The sequence below is a fragment of the Chiloscyllium plagiosum genome, unplaced genomic scaffold (assembly GCF_037043375.1).
Source record: "Chiloscyllium plagiosum isolate Xiang-an unplaced genomic scaffold, Cpla_swu_hap1 HiC_scaffold_14, whole genome shotgun sequence".
Taxonomy (NCBI): domain Eukaryota; kingdom Metazoa; phylum Chordata; class Chondrichthyes; order Orectolobiformes; family Hemiscylliidae; genus Chiloscyllium; species Chiloscyllium plagiosum.
The window spans coordinates 35,041,302-35,061,920 of NW_028270152.1; the positions used below are offsets into that span (position 1 = coordinate 35,041,302).

Below are 20,619 nucleotides of genomic sequence, written 5' to 3' on the forward strand. Positions count from 1 at the left end.
TTCCTCTGGTACCTCATTCCATACATGCACCACCCTCTGCGTGAAAAAGTTGTCCCTTAGGTCCCTTTTAAATCTTTCCCCTCTCACCTTAAACCTATGCCTTTTAGTTTTGGACTCACCCACCCCAGGGAAAAGACCTTGTCTATTTACCCTATCTATGCCACTCATGATTTCATAAACCTCTTTTAGGTCATTTCTCAGCCTCTGACGTTCCAGGGAAAATAGTCCCAGACAATTCAGCCTCTGATTATAGCTCAAACCATCGAACTATGGCAATATCCATGTAAACCCTTTCAGGTTTCACAACATCTGTAGCAGGAAAACCAGAATTGCATGCAGAATTCCAAAAGTGTCCTAACTATGTACTGTGCAGCTGCAGCATGATGTCCCAATTCCTATAGGATCCTTAGAATTCCTCCAGTATGGAAACAGGCTCTTTGGCCCAATGAGTCGATACTGACTATCTCAATACTCTGCACTGACCAATAAAGGCAAGCATACCAAACATGTTCTTCACTATCTGATCTGCCTGCAACTTCACTTTCAAGGAACTATGAATCTGGACGACAAGGTCTCTTTGTTCAACAACACTCCCCAGGACCTTACCATAAGTCATGCCCATTTGTCATTCCGGAATACAGCACCTCACATTTATCTAAATTAGAGTGTGTCTGCCACTCCTTGGCCCATTGGCTCATCTGATCAAGATCCTGCTGTACTGCGAGGTAACCTTCATTGCTGTCCACTGCACCTCTCATCTTGGTGTCATCTGCAAACTTACTAACTATGCCTTCTATGTTCATATCCAAATCATTTATAGAAATGATGAAAAGCAGTGCACCTAGCACTGATCCTTGTCTGAAGGGCAACCCTCCACCACCGCCCTCTGTCTCCTACCTTTGAATGGTATCCAAATGGCTAGTTCTCCCTGTATTCCATGTGATCTAACCTTGCTAACCAGTCTACCATGAGGAACCTTGTCGCATGCCTTAGTGAAATCCATATAGATCACATCCATCACTCTAACGTCATTAATCTTCTTTGTTACTTCGAAAAACTCAATTAAGTTAGTGAAACACTTGTATGCTAACAAAATATGTAATCAATTTTAATTGGCCACAAATTTGTTTTCTTTTGCATAATGTTTTCCAAAATTACTTGTAATGAAACTACTGTATTTCATGACTCAGAGATTTGAAGGTGAACCCAATCCAGATTAGATTACCTACAGTATGGAAACAGGCCCATCAGCCCACACTAACCCTCCAAAAAGAACCCACCCAGACCTATTCCCCTATCCATCTCTGACTAATGCACCTAACACTATGGGTAATTTAGCATGGGCAATTCACCTGTGGGAGGAAACCTGCACATACCCAGGGAGAATGTGCGAACTCCATACAGGCAGACACCCAAGACAGGAATTGAACTCAGGTCCCTGGTATTGTGTGGTAGCAGTGCTAACCACTGAGCCACCATGCCACCCACAAACTATCCAGTGATTTAAGATGTTTATGAAAAATTAAAGGATTTTGTTGATCTTCATTAATTATTTAGTTTAATTTTCATTGAATCAGTGCATTCCTTAACAAGACGTGCAGGCCATTTGATATCTTTATATTGATTGCTATTTTTGCCAATTGTGTGGCCTTAGCTGTTTACATACCTTTCCCAGAAGATGACTCAAACTCAACTAATCATGACCTGGTAAGTGCTCTGATTACTTCTACCTAATTACTCCTGTTAGTCTTATTTAAATATAGATAGATAAGCAACAGAAGAATCTTACCATGGGCTCAATTCTGCCTAAAAAGGCAACATTACTATTGTGGTCCAATATTCTGGATATAATATTGGATATAATGTTGCTATCAATGAAAACACCTCTAGATGCACAGATTGTCAAATTTCTTAAGATGGTACAATGTTTTCTTGTGCAGTGCAGTGCAGTGCTCACTTTCTGCAGACTTGATTGATTTTCATAGACTACACTTATTTTTGTAAAAGGGCAGGTGTATTACAAAGTTTGTGTTTTTCGTTCAGAATTGCAGAATTATACAGTGAAAAGTGAATTACTTTCCAATGTTGATATAAACTCTTTTCCTGGTGGTGATAAAGTCTTTATTAATACTGCTGTTAGTATTTAAATATTTGAAGCAGGGAAAATGAAGTGTAGTGAAGTGTAGTCCACAGTAATTTTCCTAGCATTTTATATTGTACTGCTTCTTGACTTTTCTCCCCAAATCTCATTAATGCATCAAGATTGTTTTTCTTTGAACTGATTATGCTTACTTGTTGGTCTGCTAGAGCTGAATAATGAGTTGTAACAGTAATCATGTTGAATAATTTCATTCATAAGTAATTAATTCATTAATTCCAATCATAAAATAAAGATCAAACAGATAAGCAAGTACTCCAGATATGAGCAATTTGTTTGTGTTGGGGAGTCTTAATTGGCATTGTGATTGTAGAGGAGCCTTTTGCAGACAATGTTGTACTATTTTCTGTCTGATGTGGTTAGAATTTAAGTTCAGCTTTGATACCAATCAGATGAATAATACTTCAAAAATTTTTTCCCTTTCCTTTTGCATGTAAAAAAAAGTTTAACTTCTGAATGTACATGTGGCCAAATGAGTAACAATGGTGCTCATCAACATGCAAGCGTTGATGGGATGTGGCTACACAATAGGTAAAAACAATGACTGCAGATGCTGGAAAACAGATTCTGGATTAGTGGTGCTGGAAGAGCACAGCAGTTCAGGCAGCATCCAAGGAGCTTCGAAATCGACGTTTCGGGCAAAAGCCCTTCATCAGGAATAAAAGCAGTGAGCCTGGAGCGTGGAGAGATAAGCTAGAGGATGTTGGGGGTGGGGAGAAAGTAGCATAGAGTACAATGGGTGAGTGGGGGAGGGGATGAAGGTGATAGGTCAGGGAGGAGAGGGTGGAGTGGATAGGTGGAAAAGGAAATAGGCAGGTAGGACAAGTCCAGACAAGTCATGGGGACAGTACTGAGCTGGAAGTTTAGAACTAGGATGAGGTGGAGGAAGGGGAAACGAGGAAGCTGTTGAAGTCCACATTGATGCCCTGGGGTTGAAGTGTTCCGAGGGGGAAGATGAGGCATTCTTCCTCCAGGCGTCTGGTGGTGAGGGAGCGGCGATGAAGGAGGCCCAGGACCTCCATGTCCTCGGCAGAGTGGGAGGGGGAGTTGAAATGTTGGGCCACGGGGCGGTGTGGTTGATTGGTGCGGGTGTCCCGGAGATGTTCCCTAAAGCGCTCTGCTAGGAGGCGCCCAGTCTCCACAATGTAGAGGAGACTGCACCGGGAGCAACGCATACAATAAATGATATTAGTGGATGTGCAAGTAAAACTTTGATGGATGTGGAAGGCTCCTTTAGGGCCTTGGATAGAGGTGAGGGAGGAGGTGAGGGCGCAGGTTTTACAGTTCCTGCGGTGGCAGGGGAAAGTGCCAGGATGGAGGGTGGGTTGTAGGGGAGCGTGGACCTGACCAGGTAGTCACGGAGGGAACGGTCTTTGCGGAAGGCGGAAAGGGGTGGGGAGGGGTCTGTTTGGAGGTGGCGGAAATGTCGGCGGATGATTTGGTTTATGCGAAGGTTGGTAGGGTGGAAGATGAGCACCAGGGGTGTTCTGTCCTTGTTACGGTTGGAGGGGTGGGGTCTGAGGGCGGAGGTGCGGGATGTGGACGAGATGCATTGGAGGGCATTTTTAACCACGTGGGAAGGGAAATTGCAGTCTTGAAAGAAGGAGGCCATTTGGTGTGTTCTATGGTGGAACTGGTCCTCCTGGGAGCAGATACGGCGGAGGTGGAGGAATTGGGAATACGGGATGGCATTTTTGCAAGAGGTAGGGTGGGAAGAGGTGTAATCCAGGTAGCTGTGGGAGTCGGTGGGTTTGTAAAAAATGTCAGTGTCAAGTCGGTCATCATTAATGGAGATGGAGAGGTCCAGGAAGGGGAGGGAGGAGTCAGAGATGGTCCAGGTAAATTTAAGGTCAGGGTGGAATGTGTTGTTGAAGTTGATGAATTGCTCAACCTCCTCGCTAAAAGCACGAGGTGGCGCCAATGCAGTCATCAATGTAGCGGAGGAAGAGTGGGGAGTGGTGCCGGTGTAATTACGGAAGATCAACTGCTCTACGTAGCCAACAAAGAGACAGGCATAGCTGGGGCCCATACGTGTGCCCATGGCTACCCCTTTGGTCTGGAGGAAGTGGGAGGATTCAAAGGAGAAATTGTTAAGGGTGAGGACCAGTTCAGCCAAACGAATGAGAGTGTCGTTGGAAGGGTACTGTTGGGAACGTCTGGAGAGGAAAGAAATGGAGGGCTTGGCGGCCCTGGTCATGGCGGATGGAGGTGTAGAGGGATTGGATATCCATGGTGAAGATGAGGCATTGGGGGCCGGGGAAACCGAAGTCTTGGAGGAGGTGGAGGGCGTGCGTGGTGTCTCGAACGTATGTGGGGAGTTCCTGGACTAGGGGGGATAGGACAGTGTCGAGGTAGGTAGAGATGAGTTCAGTGGGGCAGGAGCATGCTGAGACAATGGGTCAGCCAGGGTGGTCAGGCTTGTGGATCTTGGGAAGGTGGTAGAACCGGGCAGTGCGGGGTTCCCGGACTATGAGGTTGGAAGCTGTGGGTGGGAGATCTCCTGAGGTGATGAGGTTCTGAATGGTCTGGGAGATGATGGTTTGGTGATGGGGGGTGGGGTCATGTTCGAGGGGGCAGTAGGAAGAGGTGTCCTCGAGTTGACGTTTGGCTTCAGCGGTGTAGAGGTCAGTGCGCCAGACAACCACTGCGCCCCCTTTATCCGCTGGCTTGATGGTGAGGTTGGGATTGGACAAGAGGGATTGGAGGGCTGCGCGTTGTGAGGATGAGAGGTTGGAGTGGGGGAGGGAGGTAGACAGGTTGAGGTGGTTAATGTCCCGGCGGCAGTTGGAAATGGAGGTCGAGGGCAGGTAATAGGTCAGCGCAGGGTGTTCAGGTGGATGCGGTGTGTTGGAGGTGGGCGAAGGGGTCCTCGGAAGGTGGGCGGGAGTCCTTATTGTGAAAGTAAGCTCAGAGGCAGAGGCGATGGAAAAATTGTTCGACGTCACGGCATGTATTAAATTCACTAATGCGTGGACGGAGGGGGATGAAGGTGAGTCCTTTGCTGAGGACTGATCGTTTGTCCTCCGTAAGGGGGAGGTCTGCGGGGATGGTGAAAACTTGGCAGGGAGCTGGGATCTGGTGTGGGTGTAGAGCTGGGAGTGGGGGCAGAACCTGTAACTGGAGTGGGTGTGATGGTGGGGGGAATGGGGGTGGAGTCATGAGCAGGGGTAGTGTTCCCCTCGGGGTTTCGGGGGGTGGGGGTAGTGACAGTGGGGTCTGTGGGGGGCGTGTCAGCAGAAAGCAGGTGAGTGGCGCTGGTGGGGGCGGAAGTGGTGGTGACAACGGCAGTTGGGGTGGCGGAAGTCACTGAGCATCAGCGATGATGTGAGGGGTGGAAGTGATGTCATGTGTGATGCATGAGGAATTGTGAGGGGTGGAAGTGGTTGTGAGAGTGGCCATGATGGGGGCGGAAGTGGCATCATCAATCAGCGCGGGGGTGGCAGCTGCATCAGTCGCATGGCTAATGGCGGAATAGGTTCTGATGCCAGGGGAATCTTCTGGAATGTTTGAGGAGCGCTGGTTATGGAGGTGGGTGGATAAAAGTTTGTTGTACTTACAGTTTTTGATGTTTGAGATGGAATTGAAATGCTGTTTGTTGAGAGTATGAATTCTCCTGAGGATGTAGTACAGAGTGGGTCCTTTGCAATTCTGAGAGAGTGTGGCCCTCCGCTGAGGCAGGGCTGACTGTAGCGAGGTTAGGTGCCGGCGCATTGCTGCAAATACAATAGTACAGTTGAACTGTAGGAAGCCTGATTGGAGCCAGTATGAACATTCCCCAATGCTAATGTTGTTGGTTTGGAGAGAGAGAGGTTGAATGGGGATTGTGATAGAGATAGCAACAGAAGACTTTAGATTTGATTCTGGGACCTGTAGGAAACCCTTGGACCAAAAGGGAAAAAAAATTGTAACAAACCAACATTGCTTGTTCTCATGGAACCAGATCTGTGTTCAGGGATGTGCAGGCTAGGTCAATTAACCAGGTAAATGTGGGTTTATGGGGATGGGGCAGAAGTGGGGTGTGGGGAGGTGGGTTTTGGTTGGGATGCTGTTCAGAGGATCGGTGCAGACCCAATGGGATGAATGGCTTCTATCTGCACTGCGGAATTCTTTGATTCCATGACAATTTGTTTTGTTGGGGAAACAATGTGGCTTTGCAGTTCAATGCTCTTGTTTGGGCTGTGATCAGGAGTTGTCTTAATATCATCATCAGATCCTCATCTGCATCTTCAAATGGTGACCCTAATTGCTTCATGCAAGTGTTCTTGATCCTTGTAAGATTAGATGGAAAGCCAGTGGTGAGTCTCCCATTTAATTTTAACTGCGCCTCTGACTAGTTTCAGTTGCTTGTTGAGAGTTAAAATTTCTTTCAGACCTTGATTAAGAAGACAAGCAGCTGTTCTGCTCTTAATCCTTTTGCAGTTTTGTCTGTTACAGAGAGCTGTAAATTATCCTATCTATCTGGGGAATGATTTTTCCTGTATTCTGGCTCTGCCCAGTTAATCAGTTATATCATGTTCAAATATGCAATGCATCAAGCTGCTAGCTCACACCAATTTCCATCTCCCTGCTCTTGTGCATGACTTAGGAGAAGATCCAAAGGGCTTGTTCTCTAATTTTCTGCCATCCCTTCATGAAGTAAACTTATTTCTTCGATGTCACCCCGAATATGTTGAGAAAAAATGATCATAGCAATGTGGTCACTGAGCACAAGTCCATGATATGCTTATCCACTGTGTTAATGTACCTGTGTATCATACATCTGTGATGCTGCCAGACCCACTGAGATTTTCCAGCAACTTCTGTTTTTGTTTCTGACTTTAGCATACACCCTGTTCCCTGCCTAACATCTCTGTCTCAGGCTTGCTGCAGTGGTCCACCAAGCTCAGCACAAGATGGAAGAACAGCATCTCATTTTCCGCTTGGGAACCCTCAGCCTTGTGGTGTCAATATTGAGTTCAATAACTTTAGGGCCTGAGCTCTCCTGTGTCCTTACTGCAACCCCCCCCCCCCCCCCCCCCCCCCCCGGCCTTGTCGTCATACAATCTGTCATTACATACAACCCATTGTTAGTCACGAACAGTCCCCATTAATATCTATTCACCCCATAGCCAGATCGTTATCCACTCCTTCGGTTGTCCAACTGTTCTTCTCTCTCTTTGGACTCTATCCCCACCTATCATTTATGCCCTTCCTCCTCCCCACACTCTATCTTCTGCATATAAATCCATTTTACTATCTACCATCAGTCCCGAGGGAGGGTTGCTCTCCACACAAATGTGATACTTTGCAGCTAAGCAGTTCCGTAATATTCTTTATTTGTGCAAAGTTTCTCAGCAATTCTATCCAATAAAGTCTTCCCCCTTTGGGTTTCATGGGCAGCAATGTAAACGTTTATCAATCCTCTCTCTGGCTCAGGGTTGCAAGTCCTTATAGTTACATTTTCCAGTATTCCCTTTCAACTGACCTTAACTAATGACTCCTCATTTGTTGTTTGGGCACTTCTACAAAAACTCTGAGCTCTATATGGCCTTTGAGCTATTTATACAGCTTTACACATTTCTGACAGTTTTAGACAGCTCATCAGGTACCTCCAAGAGCTCCTGTCTCCTTTTCTGATAAACCAGAAAAAAGGACCTTATTCTGAAGGCGATTTGCTGCTGCTTCCAAGAATTCCCTTGTTTTCATTTTTTCTGTTTGATTTCTCTTCCATCTATATCTGTGTGCTAATCGTCTTGACCCTCCAGCTTCACTACTTGTAGCTCTTCTTTATGCCTGTCAGCCACATGACTTCTGATTTTAATTTCTTCCTCTTGGTACTGTTTCCTGGTTCAGGTTCACATGATCGCAGGGACCGTTATTTCTTATCAACTAAAATTGAATTTTATCTTTATAATCGATTCAGACTCTATGAAGTCCTTTCCAAACAAACATTCTTAAAATCAACAATGTATTCAATAGAAATTAATTTACACATTTTCCTTACTGTACTGCTTTTGGGTCAAAAGCCATCACAGGATACAGGCTGTTCATGTGATTAATTGTTTCAGCATGCTTTTCAAAAAAAAGTAACTAGTACAATGGTGCTTTGCTGTTAAAATTCTTACACAAGAGATTATTGACAAACTTATTGAAAAGGTCTCAAAAAATCAAATTTGAACTATAAATTTAAAATGTGGCCTAACAATGTTATAAGTTTTTCTTAAAAGTTAACAAATCTATAGAAATGGGCATGCTAGAGTATGAAAAAATTGGTTGATAGATTTATCTGTGTAATTGTCAGAAAATATCTCCAAATCACATGGGATATAATCACATTCAGTGTGGGTGGGCTTAAGCATATATATTTCAAGTACTGTTCTATTAAATCCCAAACGTTTTTTGCTGTAGTCATATTAAAAATAATAGGGTGGTGAAAAGGGGATTTAAACCCAACAGAAGATTTGCCCATGAAGGTAAAGGACATGGCTAAGGTACTAAATGAGCACTTTGCATTTGACTTACCAAGGAGGAAGGTGCTGAAAAAGTCATCATAAAAGAGAAGCTAGTTGAGTCATCAGACGGGCTAAAGATTGTTGAAAAGGAGGCACCAGAGAGGCTGGGAATATTTAGTCTCAGGGACTGGATTAGGAACATATGGGAAATGCAAAGGTGAAAATTTAGAGGGATATGGCCATAACCTTCCAGTCTCCCTGGATAGAGGTGGTGCCAGAGGACTGGAGAATTGTCACTGTTATAAATTTGTTTGAACAATGCTTAAGGATAAGAACAGCAACTATATACCAGTCAGTTTAACCTCTGTATTAGGAAGCTTTTAGAAATGATAATTTGGTCACTTGGATTAATTAATGGGGATTAGTTAAGGAAAGTCTGCATAAGTTTGTTGAGGACAAATAATGTTCGACAAATTTGCTTGAGAAGATTGTGATGAATGCATTTGAAGTGGTATTGTGGATTTCCGAAAGGTATCAGAGAAAGTAGCAATAGACTTGTCAGAAAAGTTGAAGTCATAGAGTCATACAACATAGAAACAGGCCCTTTAGCTCACTGTGTCTATCAACAAATACCAAAATGCACTAATTCTGATTACCTGCACTTGGGCCACAGCCTACTTTGCGCTGGCATTTTAAGTGCTTGTTCAGATGCTTCTTAAATATGTAAATGTATCTGCCTCCACCACCTTCTCAGGTACTGCATTCCATATTTCTGCTACTTTCTGGATGAAAAAAGCTTTCCTCAGATCCCTCATAAACCACTTACTACTCATGGTAACTTATGCCTACTGGTTTTGGACACATCTGCCATGGGGAAAAGATTCTCACAGTATAGCCTATGTATGCCTCTAATAGTTTTATTTGCTTCAATTGGATCTCCCCTTAGTCACCACTACTCCAGGGATGACAATCCAAACTTATCCAGTCTCTCTTCAAAACTCAGACTTTCCATCCCAGGCAACATCCGAGTGTATCTCCTCATGATCCACTCCAGTACAATCACATCCTTTTGGTAATGTGGTGACCAGAACTGCACATAAAATTCCATCTGTGGCCTGACCAATGTTTTATGAAGGGGACTTCCATGCTCCTACATTCTACACCACACCCAGTGAAAACAAGCATCCCGTATGTATTCTTCACTCCCTGTCCTGCCACCTTAGGGATCCATGGACTTGTACACCAAGGCCATTTTGTTCCTCAGTACTCCCTATGGATCACCGTTCACTATGCATATCCTTCCCTTATTAGACTTCCTAAAATGTATCATCTCATACTTATTGGGATTAAATTCCAGTTTACTCTGACCAGTTTACCAGCTCATCAATAATGTAGTCTGAGACCACCAATGTTTGTGTAATTGCAAACTTACAAATTAAACCTTCTACATTCACATCCAAGTCATCAATAGCAAGTTTCCCAGCACTGTTCTCTGTGATACACTGTTGGTCACAGGCTTCCAATCACTCAAACAATCCTCCAGCTTCAACCTTTGCCTCCTATTTGCAAGCCAGGTTTGGATCCAATTTTGTGTTTGATCCCTTGGGTTCTTACTTTTTGGACCAGCCTTCCCTGTGGGATCTTGACAAAGGCTTACTGTAAACCATATCAACTGTACTTACATCAACTATATTTAATCACATTTTCAAAAAACTCAAATTAGTCAGACAGGATCTTCCTCCAATAATTCCAGTGTTAACTATCTCTGTTCAATCCCTGCCTTTCCAAATAATCCTGTCCTTTAGATTTCTTTTCTAATAATTTCCCCACCACTGATATCGGAATAAATGGTCTGTAATTACTTGGACTGGCACTGCTGCCCTTCTTAAACAAAGGGACCAGATTAGTACTTGACACTTGATTTGTGGCTAGTGAATTATTAAATATCTCTGTCCAAGTCCCAGAAATCTCCTCCCTTGCCTCTTGTATCAGGCTGGGATGCATCTCATCAGGCCCTGGGGATTTATGTACATTTATGCCTGATAAAACATCCAGTACCTACTCCTTACTAATCTTAATATGCTCTAGAATCTCATCACCCCAACTGAAATCTTCAGCCACAATGTTTTATGCTTTGAGAATAAAAATGAGAAATATTTACTTAAGACCTCACATCCACGTCCTCTGGCTCCAAGCACAGATTGCTCCTTTGGTCTCTACCTGGCCCTTTCACTGCTAATCCTCTTAGTATTAGTATACTTATAAAATACCTGGGATTTTCCTTAATCCTATGTGCCAATGGCCTGGAAGAAATGGAATGATGGCAGCATGGACAAAAAGTTGGCTGAGTAATGGCAGATTAGTGATGAATGATTGATTTTCTTTTTGGACAGAAGGATGTTAAATAATGCTGTTTTCCAGAGGTTTGTATTATGATAACTACATTTTTTGATCAGTATTAATGATCAAGATTGTATATGCATGCCACAGTTTCAGAATTTACAGATGACACAAAGTATGGAAGTATCACGAACTATGAGGACAACAGCAATAGATTTCAAAAGAGTATCGACAGGCTGGTGGAATGGGCATACAAATGGCAGGTGAAAGTTATGCTCTGAAGTGTGAAGTATGCATTTAGGTATGAAGAAAGAGGAAAGGCAATGTATAATAAAATATATCATTCTAAAAGGGATGCAAGACCATAGGGGCCTGAGAGTTTCTGCGCAAATGCTTTTTTAAAGAGAATTATCTGTTGAAAAAGCAATTAAGAAAGCACAAATAGCAGCATAGAACTCAAGACAAGTTATGGTGAATGTTTATAAGGCAGTGGTTTGATCTCAGCTGGATTGCTGTATCCAGTTTTGGACTTGAAACTTGAGGGATGATACTATGGCATTAGAAAGGATGCAGAAAAGGTTGAAAAGAATGGTTTCAGTGGTGAAGTACTTAAATACATGGATAGATTGGAGAAACTGCTATGTTCTCCTGGCGAAGACAAAGTTGAGAGGAGATTTGTTTGAGCTGTTCAAAATCATGAGGGGTCTGGGTAGAGTAGATTGGGATAAACAGTTCCATTGGAGGAAAGGTTAAGTACCGGAGGGCATTGATTTAAGGTGAATGTGCTTTGAGTTCTAGTCTCTCCTGTAAGTGAACGCATCATCTCATCATCTACCCTGTTAAGGATTTTGAGAGTTGGGAGGTGAAACTAAAATGGCAGGGGTTTGGAAACCTACACAGGGATACAGAAGCTCTTTTCTCTCCTTACAGATGCTGCCAGACCTGCTGAGATTTTCCAGCATTTTCTCTTTTGGTTTCAGGTAAGGATGGCAGTTTCCTTCTGTAAAGGACATTAGTGTCATGAGAGGCTCTTGGGGAAGAGTGACCAAATTACCTGAGAATGAGAACATAGAATGCCTTTAGAATAGGCACAGGATAGTGATCTATAGTCATTGATTTTGAGACGAGGGTCCTGAATGTATATAAAGGGAACTACGAAAGTATAGGGCATGAGTTGGCTAAAATAAATTAGGGAATGAAACTTAAAGGGATGATGGTGGATAGGCAATGGTAAATATTTAAAAAGTGCATAAAGAAACTGCAACAGTTGTTCATTTTTGTCTGGCACAAAATTAAACATTAAAGACGGCCTGACAATGACCAACAAAGGAAATTAGAGATTGTATTAGATTCAAGGAAGGGGCATACAAATTGGTTGGAGAAAAGCAGCAGACTTGAGGAATGGAGCTAATTTAGATTTCGGCAAGAGAGGACAGAGGTATTAATTGAGAAGGGAAGTAAGCTGATTGTAAAAGCTTCTATAGGTGGGTGAAGACAGATGTAAGTCCCTTACAGTCAGAAAGAGGGGAAATTATAATGTGGAACAAAAAGCAGCAGACATATTAAATACATGTTTTGATTCTTTCTCCACAAAAATGGACAAAATAACATCTCAGAAACATTGAGAACACTGGGTCTAGTGAGAGGGAGGAACCAAAAGAAATCAATATTAGTAAGGAAATCATGTTGGGAAAATTGATAAAAGTAAAGGCTGATAAATGCCTACGGCCCAATAGTCTACATCCCGGAGTACTTAAAGAAGTTGCCGTAGAAATAGTGGATAATAGAAATGGTGGTCATCTTTCAAAATTCTGTATCTCTGGAGCAGTTCACATGGATTGGAAGGTATCTAATGTTATCCCACTATTTAAAAAGGGAGGTAGAAAGAAAATGGAATGTAAGAATGGTTAGACTGATATTGTTAGTATGGAAAATGCTACAGTACATTATAAAAGATTTAATAGCAGAATACCTGAAAAACAGTGGCAGGATTGGACAGAGTCAACATGTATTTATGAACAGAAAATGATGCTTGACAAATCTACTGGAATTTTTCAAGGATGTAGGTAGTAGAGTTAAAGGGGAGTCATTGGATGTGGTTACTTGGACTTTGCAAAGGCTTTTAAATAAGGTCCTTTATAGGAGATTAGCATGTAAAACTAAAGCACATGGGATTGGGGATAGTGTACTGACATGACAGAGAACTGGTTGGCAGACAGGAAATAGCGTAGGAATAAATGGATAATTTTCCATGTGGCAACCAATGACGAGTGGGATATTGCAGGGATCTATGTTTGGACTCCAGCTATTCATGATATGTTAATGACTTAGATGAGTGAACTAATTGTAATATCTCCAAGTTTGCAGATGGCAAAAAGATGGGTGGGAGGGTGTCCTGTGAAAAGGATGCAAAGTTGCTTTGGTGCGATTTGGACAAGTTGAGGTGGCAAATGCATGGAAGATGAGATATAATGTGAATAAATGTGAGGTTATCTACTTTGGAAGCAAAAACATGTGGGTAGATTATTATCTGAATGGCACTAGAATGGGAAACTGAGGTGGGGAGAGAGGTGTGCACGGGACCTGGGTGTTCTTCTACACTAGTTGCTGAAACTAAGCATGAAAGTGAAGGTAGATGGTATTTTAGCTTTCATAACGAGAGGATTTGATTATACAGGGACTTGGTGAGACGATGCTGAAAGTATTGCGTGCAGGTTTGGTTTCCTATAATGATGAAAGATGGCTATGGAGGCAGTGCAACAAAGTTTGACCAAACTGATTCCTGGAATGGCAGGACTGATGTATGAAGAGAAACTGGATCAGTTAGGACAATGTTCCCTGGAGTTTAGACGAATGAGCGAGGATCTCATGGAAACCTGTTAAATTCTAACCAGGCAGGGTAAATACAGGAAGGAAGTTCGCAATGACTGAGGAGTCCAGATCATGGAGCCACAGTCTAAGGATATGGGTGAGCCATTTAGGACTGAGATGAGGAGAAGGATCTTTACCCAGAGAGTCATGGGCCTGTGGAATGGATTGACAATTAAGAACAACAAAACAGATATCACTGTATAAAAAGTATGGGATATAGCTATATATGTTAAGCATTGATTGTTTTAAACTGCATGATGAATTTGAGAAATGTCAATAATCATATTTTGTAATTAAGGGAGGCTGCAAAATAAAATAAGAGGTCATAGTTTTACGGTAAGATACTGGCATAGATCGAGGATTGACTAACAAGCAGAAAGTAGAGAGCGGGGATAAGGGGGTCTTTTTCAAGATGGCAGCTGGTGATTATTGGAGTTCGACATAAATTGGGCAGTTTTCAAAAAGATATATTCTATAGGTGGAATCTTGACATCAGCATGCAGGTGAGATTCTGTTGGGATAGCCATTTGTGTGGGCTTTAGTTTTTAGGAAAAAGGTAAAGTGAAATTTACATAATTAAAATACCAAAGTAGTCAATACATTTTGATGTATTTTGATTGGCATAGAAGATTTGGTCCACTAAATTAGAACATAGGTATTAAGCCCACTATATCTTTATAATGTTCATTACATTAATTACAATGTTAATATAACCTTGCTACAAAGATCAAATGTTTATCTTGCAACAAAAAAGAGAAATATATTAAAATTGAGTTTCTATGTGGCAAGAAAATTGTAATTGTACTCATTCTGCATAACATGTTTTAATTGCTACAATATTCTAATCTAGGGCCCTTCAAACACAGTTGATGGGGGCAGGTTTTTAATGTGTTTAACATTAATAATAATCTGTCTCTAAAGATTTATTTCTGCTGTGTTAGGATGAAATGATGTGAAGTAACATGTATGGTAAGTTAGTTTTATACATTGTGCCTCAAAAGGAAATTCACCATTGCATTTGAAAACAATTTAGATGATTTGCTTTCGCTATTATTTATTTACACTACTGCATATTTGAACATTGTCTTTGTTATGTTCAATTACGATATATGGCTAAATTTAGATAGTGTAGAAAATTGTACATTGTATACAATGCAGATACACTCAGTGTTTTATTAATAATAGGATTTAGTCAATTCATTTCAATTAGCATTGTTTGTTTGGTTTTGGTATCGAATGATCTCTGTTACTTTCAAACCACTTACTACTTCATGTACTGGGTTCACATCCTTCCATCTGAAAATGGTGTCTTTAATTTGGCTTTTACAGGTGTTTGTAAAGTGTATAATACTATTCCATCCAGTATTACCTGTTTTGCCTCATTTGAGTTGAACTTTCTAAAATTATCTTTGCTTTCCTTGGTTGGGGGCGCTCCTGATTTTTGGATTCACAATGAGCTCTAAGTTACTTTGGTTTACCTTCATTGTCACATTATGGTTAACTTTGATCAATGGAGGAATCATACAATGAAATTTGTCTAATTTGGAGCAAAATATTTCATGTTGTTTGGCACAATGCTCATGGATTTATTAGTGGTGGAGGAAAAATGAATGAGGTTTTAGAAATGCAAAACACCCATACTCTTGTATAAAGGCCTTAATAGAACAGCAGCTCATAGCTATCATGTGTAGATAGTATAAATGAATTGTGCATAACCTTGAAAACATTTCCAATACATAACCAGGATAAGAAAAAAAAAATAGGAGGTGTTAAACTCACTGTTTAGTTGTTTTTCACCTGATAAATAGGCAAATGGTAATTTAAACATTTGACTTGGACATTTTGCATTCATTTTAATAGATGGGGAAATTAACTTTTTTTTCAGAGAAAGCCTGGTAATAAGTCAGCAACATTCCTGTCCAAAACAGTTAGGGTAGTCGCTTAAACATTCAAGCAGTGGTCTACATCTGTCTGTAGAACTTCAAATGCAATCTTTAAGAAGAAATGGATGAAGCATGCAAGGTATTGAGGCAGGTATTGAAATGCCTGATGAGTAGATCTCAAATTAATCTTTGGAGGTTTTGCCCAAAAAGTAAGTGTCTTTTTTTTAAGGTTTTAGCAAGGATGAGTAGGAGCCAACAATAGTGAGTTTACCACTTACTAACTTTATTGTTGAGGGGGTTTGAGGAAAACCCTTTGACTGTATTGTGTGACAACCATCTGAATCACCAGAGCAGTAGATTCTGTTTAGCATTTCACTCAAAGAAAAACACTTTGAATGATGTGACACTTTACTCATTATTCCAGCAGAATGTCACTTTGATCATGTATTCATGCCTTGGAGAGTGGTTTTAAGCTCCATGTTTTCAATTGAGAAACAGAAGTATTGCTAATTGAGCCAAGGTGCTATAGAAGCAGTGTTGCATTCAAATCATCTAAACGGGATCAGTAAATTTATCCAAAGTGCAGCTCTGCATTACAAATTAAATACTTGCTGATTCAGTTGTCTTACTCCCAAAGGGTGTCAAGTCACCAGTGCTATAAACTGTAACAGAAAATAGTTGCCAAAATTCCTGCTCCGGTTCATTATTTACTTGTTCTTTCTGAAAGGTCAGTGTGTGGATGTCTAATAACAGACCTGTTAATTTCTTTTTATTGTCATGTGTTCCGAAGTACAGTGAAAAAGTTTGTTTATTGTAGAATAACTTGGTAGAATTCAATGCAAAACTTATATGTGAATAAGATACTTGGAAAAGGTGTGTGACTGGTCAAAGCTAACTCCATCATGGGCCTGATAACTTTCTAGTGAAAAGGTGTCAAAATTGGCAAGATAAACATACATAAAATAATAGATTTTTTCTAAATTGGTGACTTGGCAAGTATTCCAGTACATTACTGTAGATTGCCACCAGCCAGTTGGAAAACCCAGGCCACGATCATTTTGACTTCTAATATGTATGTTTGGCATCATCATAGTTCTTTTTATATTTCAGGAGATCATTTACTTTTGGGAGATGCATTATTAAATTAAATTTACATTTAACTTGGGAGGGTGATGATGTAGTGGCATTGTCACTGGACGAGTAATTCTGAGTTCCAGCTAATGTTGTGAGGATATGGATTTGAATCCCACTTTGGCAGGTGGTGAAATTTAAATGCAATTACAAAATTTGAAATTAAACATTCGTCACATGGTGACCATGTAACCATTGTAGATTGTCATAAAATCCCATTTGGTGCAGTAATGTCCTTTTAGAGTCGAAAAACTTTCACCCTTGTCTGTTCTGTCCAATATATGCCCTCTGAAATGGTTGAACAACCTGCTCAGATCTACTAAACTGCCACAAAGGCTAAACAAAAAAAAAGCAGATGGAACACTTGGCATCAGTCCATACATCGGAAATGACAGTGGCAAACCTAGCCCAGAGGATAGTGCAAAGTCCAACTTGCTAACATATGGGTGTTTGTGTTAAGGAGAGTAGTCCTTATACTAGTCAAGCAACAGCCTGACATGGTGTGACAAAGGCTTATTATTGTTGTTATTATTTGAAAACTTGGGTTATAAGGTGGAGGAAAAATAGATTTAAGATTTGTCTGAATTTTTAAAAAGGTCAAAAAGCAATTTTGGACTGAGCTAAAGACAGCATTTCCAAGAAATCATATGACTTTAGCTGAATGAATAGGAAGTACCCCTGGTGAGATAATCACAAAGATGTTTGCTGACATGAATTTTACAACCCAGAAAGAGGCGCTCAAAACAGGTTCATTCAGAGGAAACAAAGATCCATAACAGCAAAGGTGCTGTGAGCAGCAGTTACAAACAGTCCATGCTGGAGAGAAGTTATGAGTTGGTTGGAAGAAATCTCTCGAAGCAGAAGGCTGTGGAGATGTCACAGAGGACATCGTCCTACAAGTCTGTTGAGGATAAGTTTAAGAAACTCTTATTCAGTGTTATGTTGATCTGAGGTAGTAGCTTAGAGTAATAGAGTCAAAGAGATGTACAGCATGGAAACAGATCCTTCGGTCCAACCCATCCATGCCGACCAGATATCCTAACCCAATCTAGTCCCACCTGCCAGCACCCAGCTCATATCCATCCAAACCCTTCCTATTCATATACCCATCCAAATGCCTCTTAAATGTTGCAATTGTACCAGCCTCCACCACTTCCTCTGGCAGCTCATTCCATTCCTGTACCACCCGATGTATGAAAATGTTGCCCCGTAGGTCTCTTTTATATCTTGCCCCCTAATCCTAAACCTATGCCCTCTAGTTCTGGACTCCCTGACCCCAGGGAAAAGACTTTGCCTATTTACCCTATCCATGCCCCTCATAATTTTGTAAACTTCTATAAGGTCACCCCTCAGCCCCCGACGCTCCAGGGGAAACAGCCCCAGCCTGTTCAGCCTCTCCCTATAGCTCAATTCCTCCAACCCTGGCAACATCCTTGTAAATCTTTTCTGAACCCTTTCGAGTTTCACAACATCTTTCCGATAGGAAGGAGGCCAGAATTGCATGCAATATTCCAACAGTGGCCTAACCAATGTCCTGTACAGCTGCAACATGACCTCCCAACTCCAGTACTCAATACTCTGACCAATAAAGGAAAGCATACCAAACATCTTCTTCACTATCCTCTCTACCTGAGACTCCTCGTTCAAGGAGCTATGAACCAGCACTCCAAGGTCTTTTTGTTCAGCAACACTCCCGAGGACCTTACCATTAATGTATAAGCCCTGCTAAGATTTGCTTTCCCAAAATGCAGCACCTCGCATTTACCCGAATTAAACTCCATCTGCCACTTCTCAGCCCATTGGCCCATCTGGTCAAGATCCTGTTGTAATCTGAGGTAACTTTCTTCGCTATCAATTTTGGTGTCACTGCAAACTTACGAACTGTACCACTTATGCTCACATCCAAATCATTTATGTAAGTGACAAAAAGTAGAGGACCCAGCACTGATCCTTGTGGCATTCCACTGGTCACAGGCCTCCAGTCTGAAAAACAACCCTCCACAACCACCCTCTGTCTTCTACCTTTGAGCCAGTTCTGTATCCAAATGACTGGTTCTCCCTGTATTCCATGAGGTCTAACCTTGCTAATCAGTCTCCCATGGGGAACCTTGTCGAATGCCTTACTGAAGTCCATATAGATCGCACCTACTGCTCTGCCCTCATCAATCCTCTTTGTTACTTCTTCAAAAAACTCAATCAAGTTTGTGAGACATGATTTCCCATGCACAAAGCCATGTTGACTATCCCTAATCAGTCCTTGCCTTTCCAAATACATGTACATCCTGTCCCTCAGGATTCCCTCCAACAACTTGCCCACCACCGAGGTCAGGCTCACTGGTCTATAGTTCCCTGGCTTGTCCTTACCTCCCTTCTTAAACAGTTTGCCAATCTCCAGTCTTCCGGCACCTCACCTGTGACTATCGATGATACAAATATCTCAGCAAGAGGCCCAGCAATCACTTCTCTAGCTTCCCACAGAGTTCTAGGGTACACCTAATCAGGTCCTGGGGGTTTATCCACCTTTACCCATTTCAAGACATCCAGCACTTCCTCCTCTGTAATCTGGACATTTTGCAAGATGTCACCATCTATTTCCCTACAGTCTATATCTTCTATATCCTTTTCCACAGTAAATACTGATGCAAAATACTCCTTTAGTATCTCCTCCATTTTCTGCGGCTCTGCACAAAGGCCACCTTGCTGATCTTTGAGGCGCCCTATTCTCTCCCTAGTTACCCTTTTGACCTTAATATATTTGTAAAAACCCTTTGGATTCTCCTTAACTCTATTTGCCAAAGCTATCTCATGTCCCCTTTTTGCCCTCCTGATTTCCCTCTTAAGTATGCTCCTACTTCCTTTATACTCTTCTAAGGATTCACTCGATCTATCGTGTATGTACCTAATATATGCTTCCGTCTTTTCCTTAACCAAACCCTCAATTTCTTTAGTCATCCAGCATTCCCTATACCTACCAGCCTTCCCTTTCACCCTGACAGGAATATACTTTCTCTGGATTCTCGTTATCTCATTTCTGAAGGTTTCCCATTTTCCAGCCGTCCCTTTATCTGCGAACATCTGCCCCAAATCAGCTTTCGAACGTTCTTGCCCAATACCGTCAAAATTGGCCTTTCTCCAATTTAGAACTGCAACTTTTAGATCTGGTCTATCCTTTTCCATCACTATTTTAAATCTAATAGAATTATGGTCACTGGCCCCAAAGTGCTCCTCCACTGACACCTCAGTCACCTGTCCTGCCTTATTTCCCAAGAGTAGGTCAAGTTTTGCACCTTCTCTAGGAGGTACATCCACATACAGAATCAGAAAATTGTCTTGTACGCATTTAACAAATTCCTCTCCACCTAAACCCTTAACACTCTGGCAGTCCCAGTCTATGTTTGGAAAGTTAAAATCCCCTACCATAACCACCCTATTATTCTTACAGATAGCTGAGATCTCCTTACAAGTTTGTTTCTCAATTTCCCTCTGACTATTAGGGGGTCTATAATACAATCCCAATAAGGTGGTCATCCCTTTCTTATTTCTCAGTTCCACCCAAAGGTTTGAGGGAAAGGCATGAATTAAAAAAATACTTCAAATTAATGCAGAGATGTTTGCTAAAGGAAACTAATTAAAACTGCCAGCTGAACAAGAAGCTTTGGTGTGGAGACAGGAGTGACCCTTCACTTCGGTATTATTGGGTGAAATAGTTGAATCTTTCTTTCTGATATTTGGCATGAGTTAATTTCAAATAGTTCCTAAATAGTATAACATTGTTTGTAATTTTATGTGTAATTATCTTTTTTTT

General features: G+C 41.6%; 1 protein-coding gene across 13 annotated transcripts in view; it reads left to right on the forward strand.

Moving 5' to 3' along the window:
- LOC122559001 (voltage-dependent L-type calcium channel subunit alpha-1D-like) overlaps positions 1 to 20,619 on the forward strand; it is a 672,668-nt gene that overhangs the window by 23,195 nt on the left and 628,854 nt on the right. For all 13 annotated transcript variants that reach the window (XM_087994295.1, XM_087994294.1, XM_043708069.2 and 10 more), the window contains exon 3: positions 1,602 to 1,707. In XM_087994295.1, the coding sequence (XP_087850421.1) occupies positions 1,602 to 1,707 (106 nt within the window). The remainder of the gene's footprint in view (positions 1 to 1,601; positions 1,708 to 20,619) is intronic.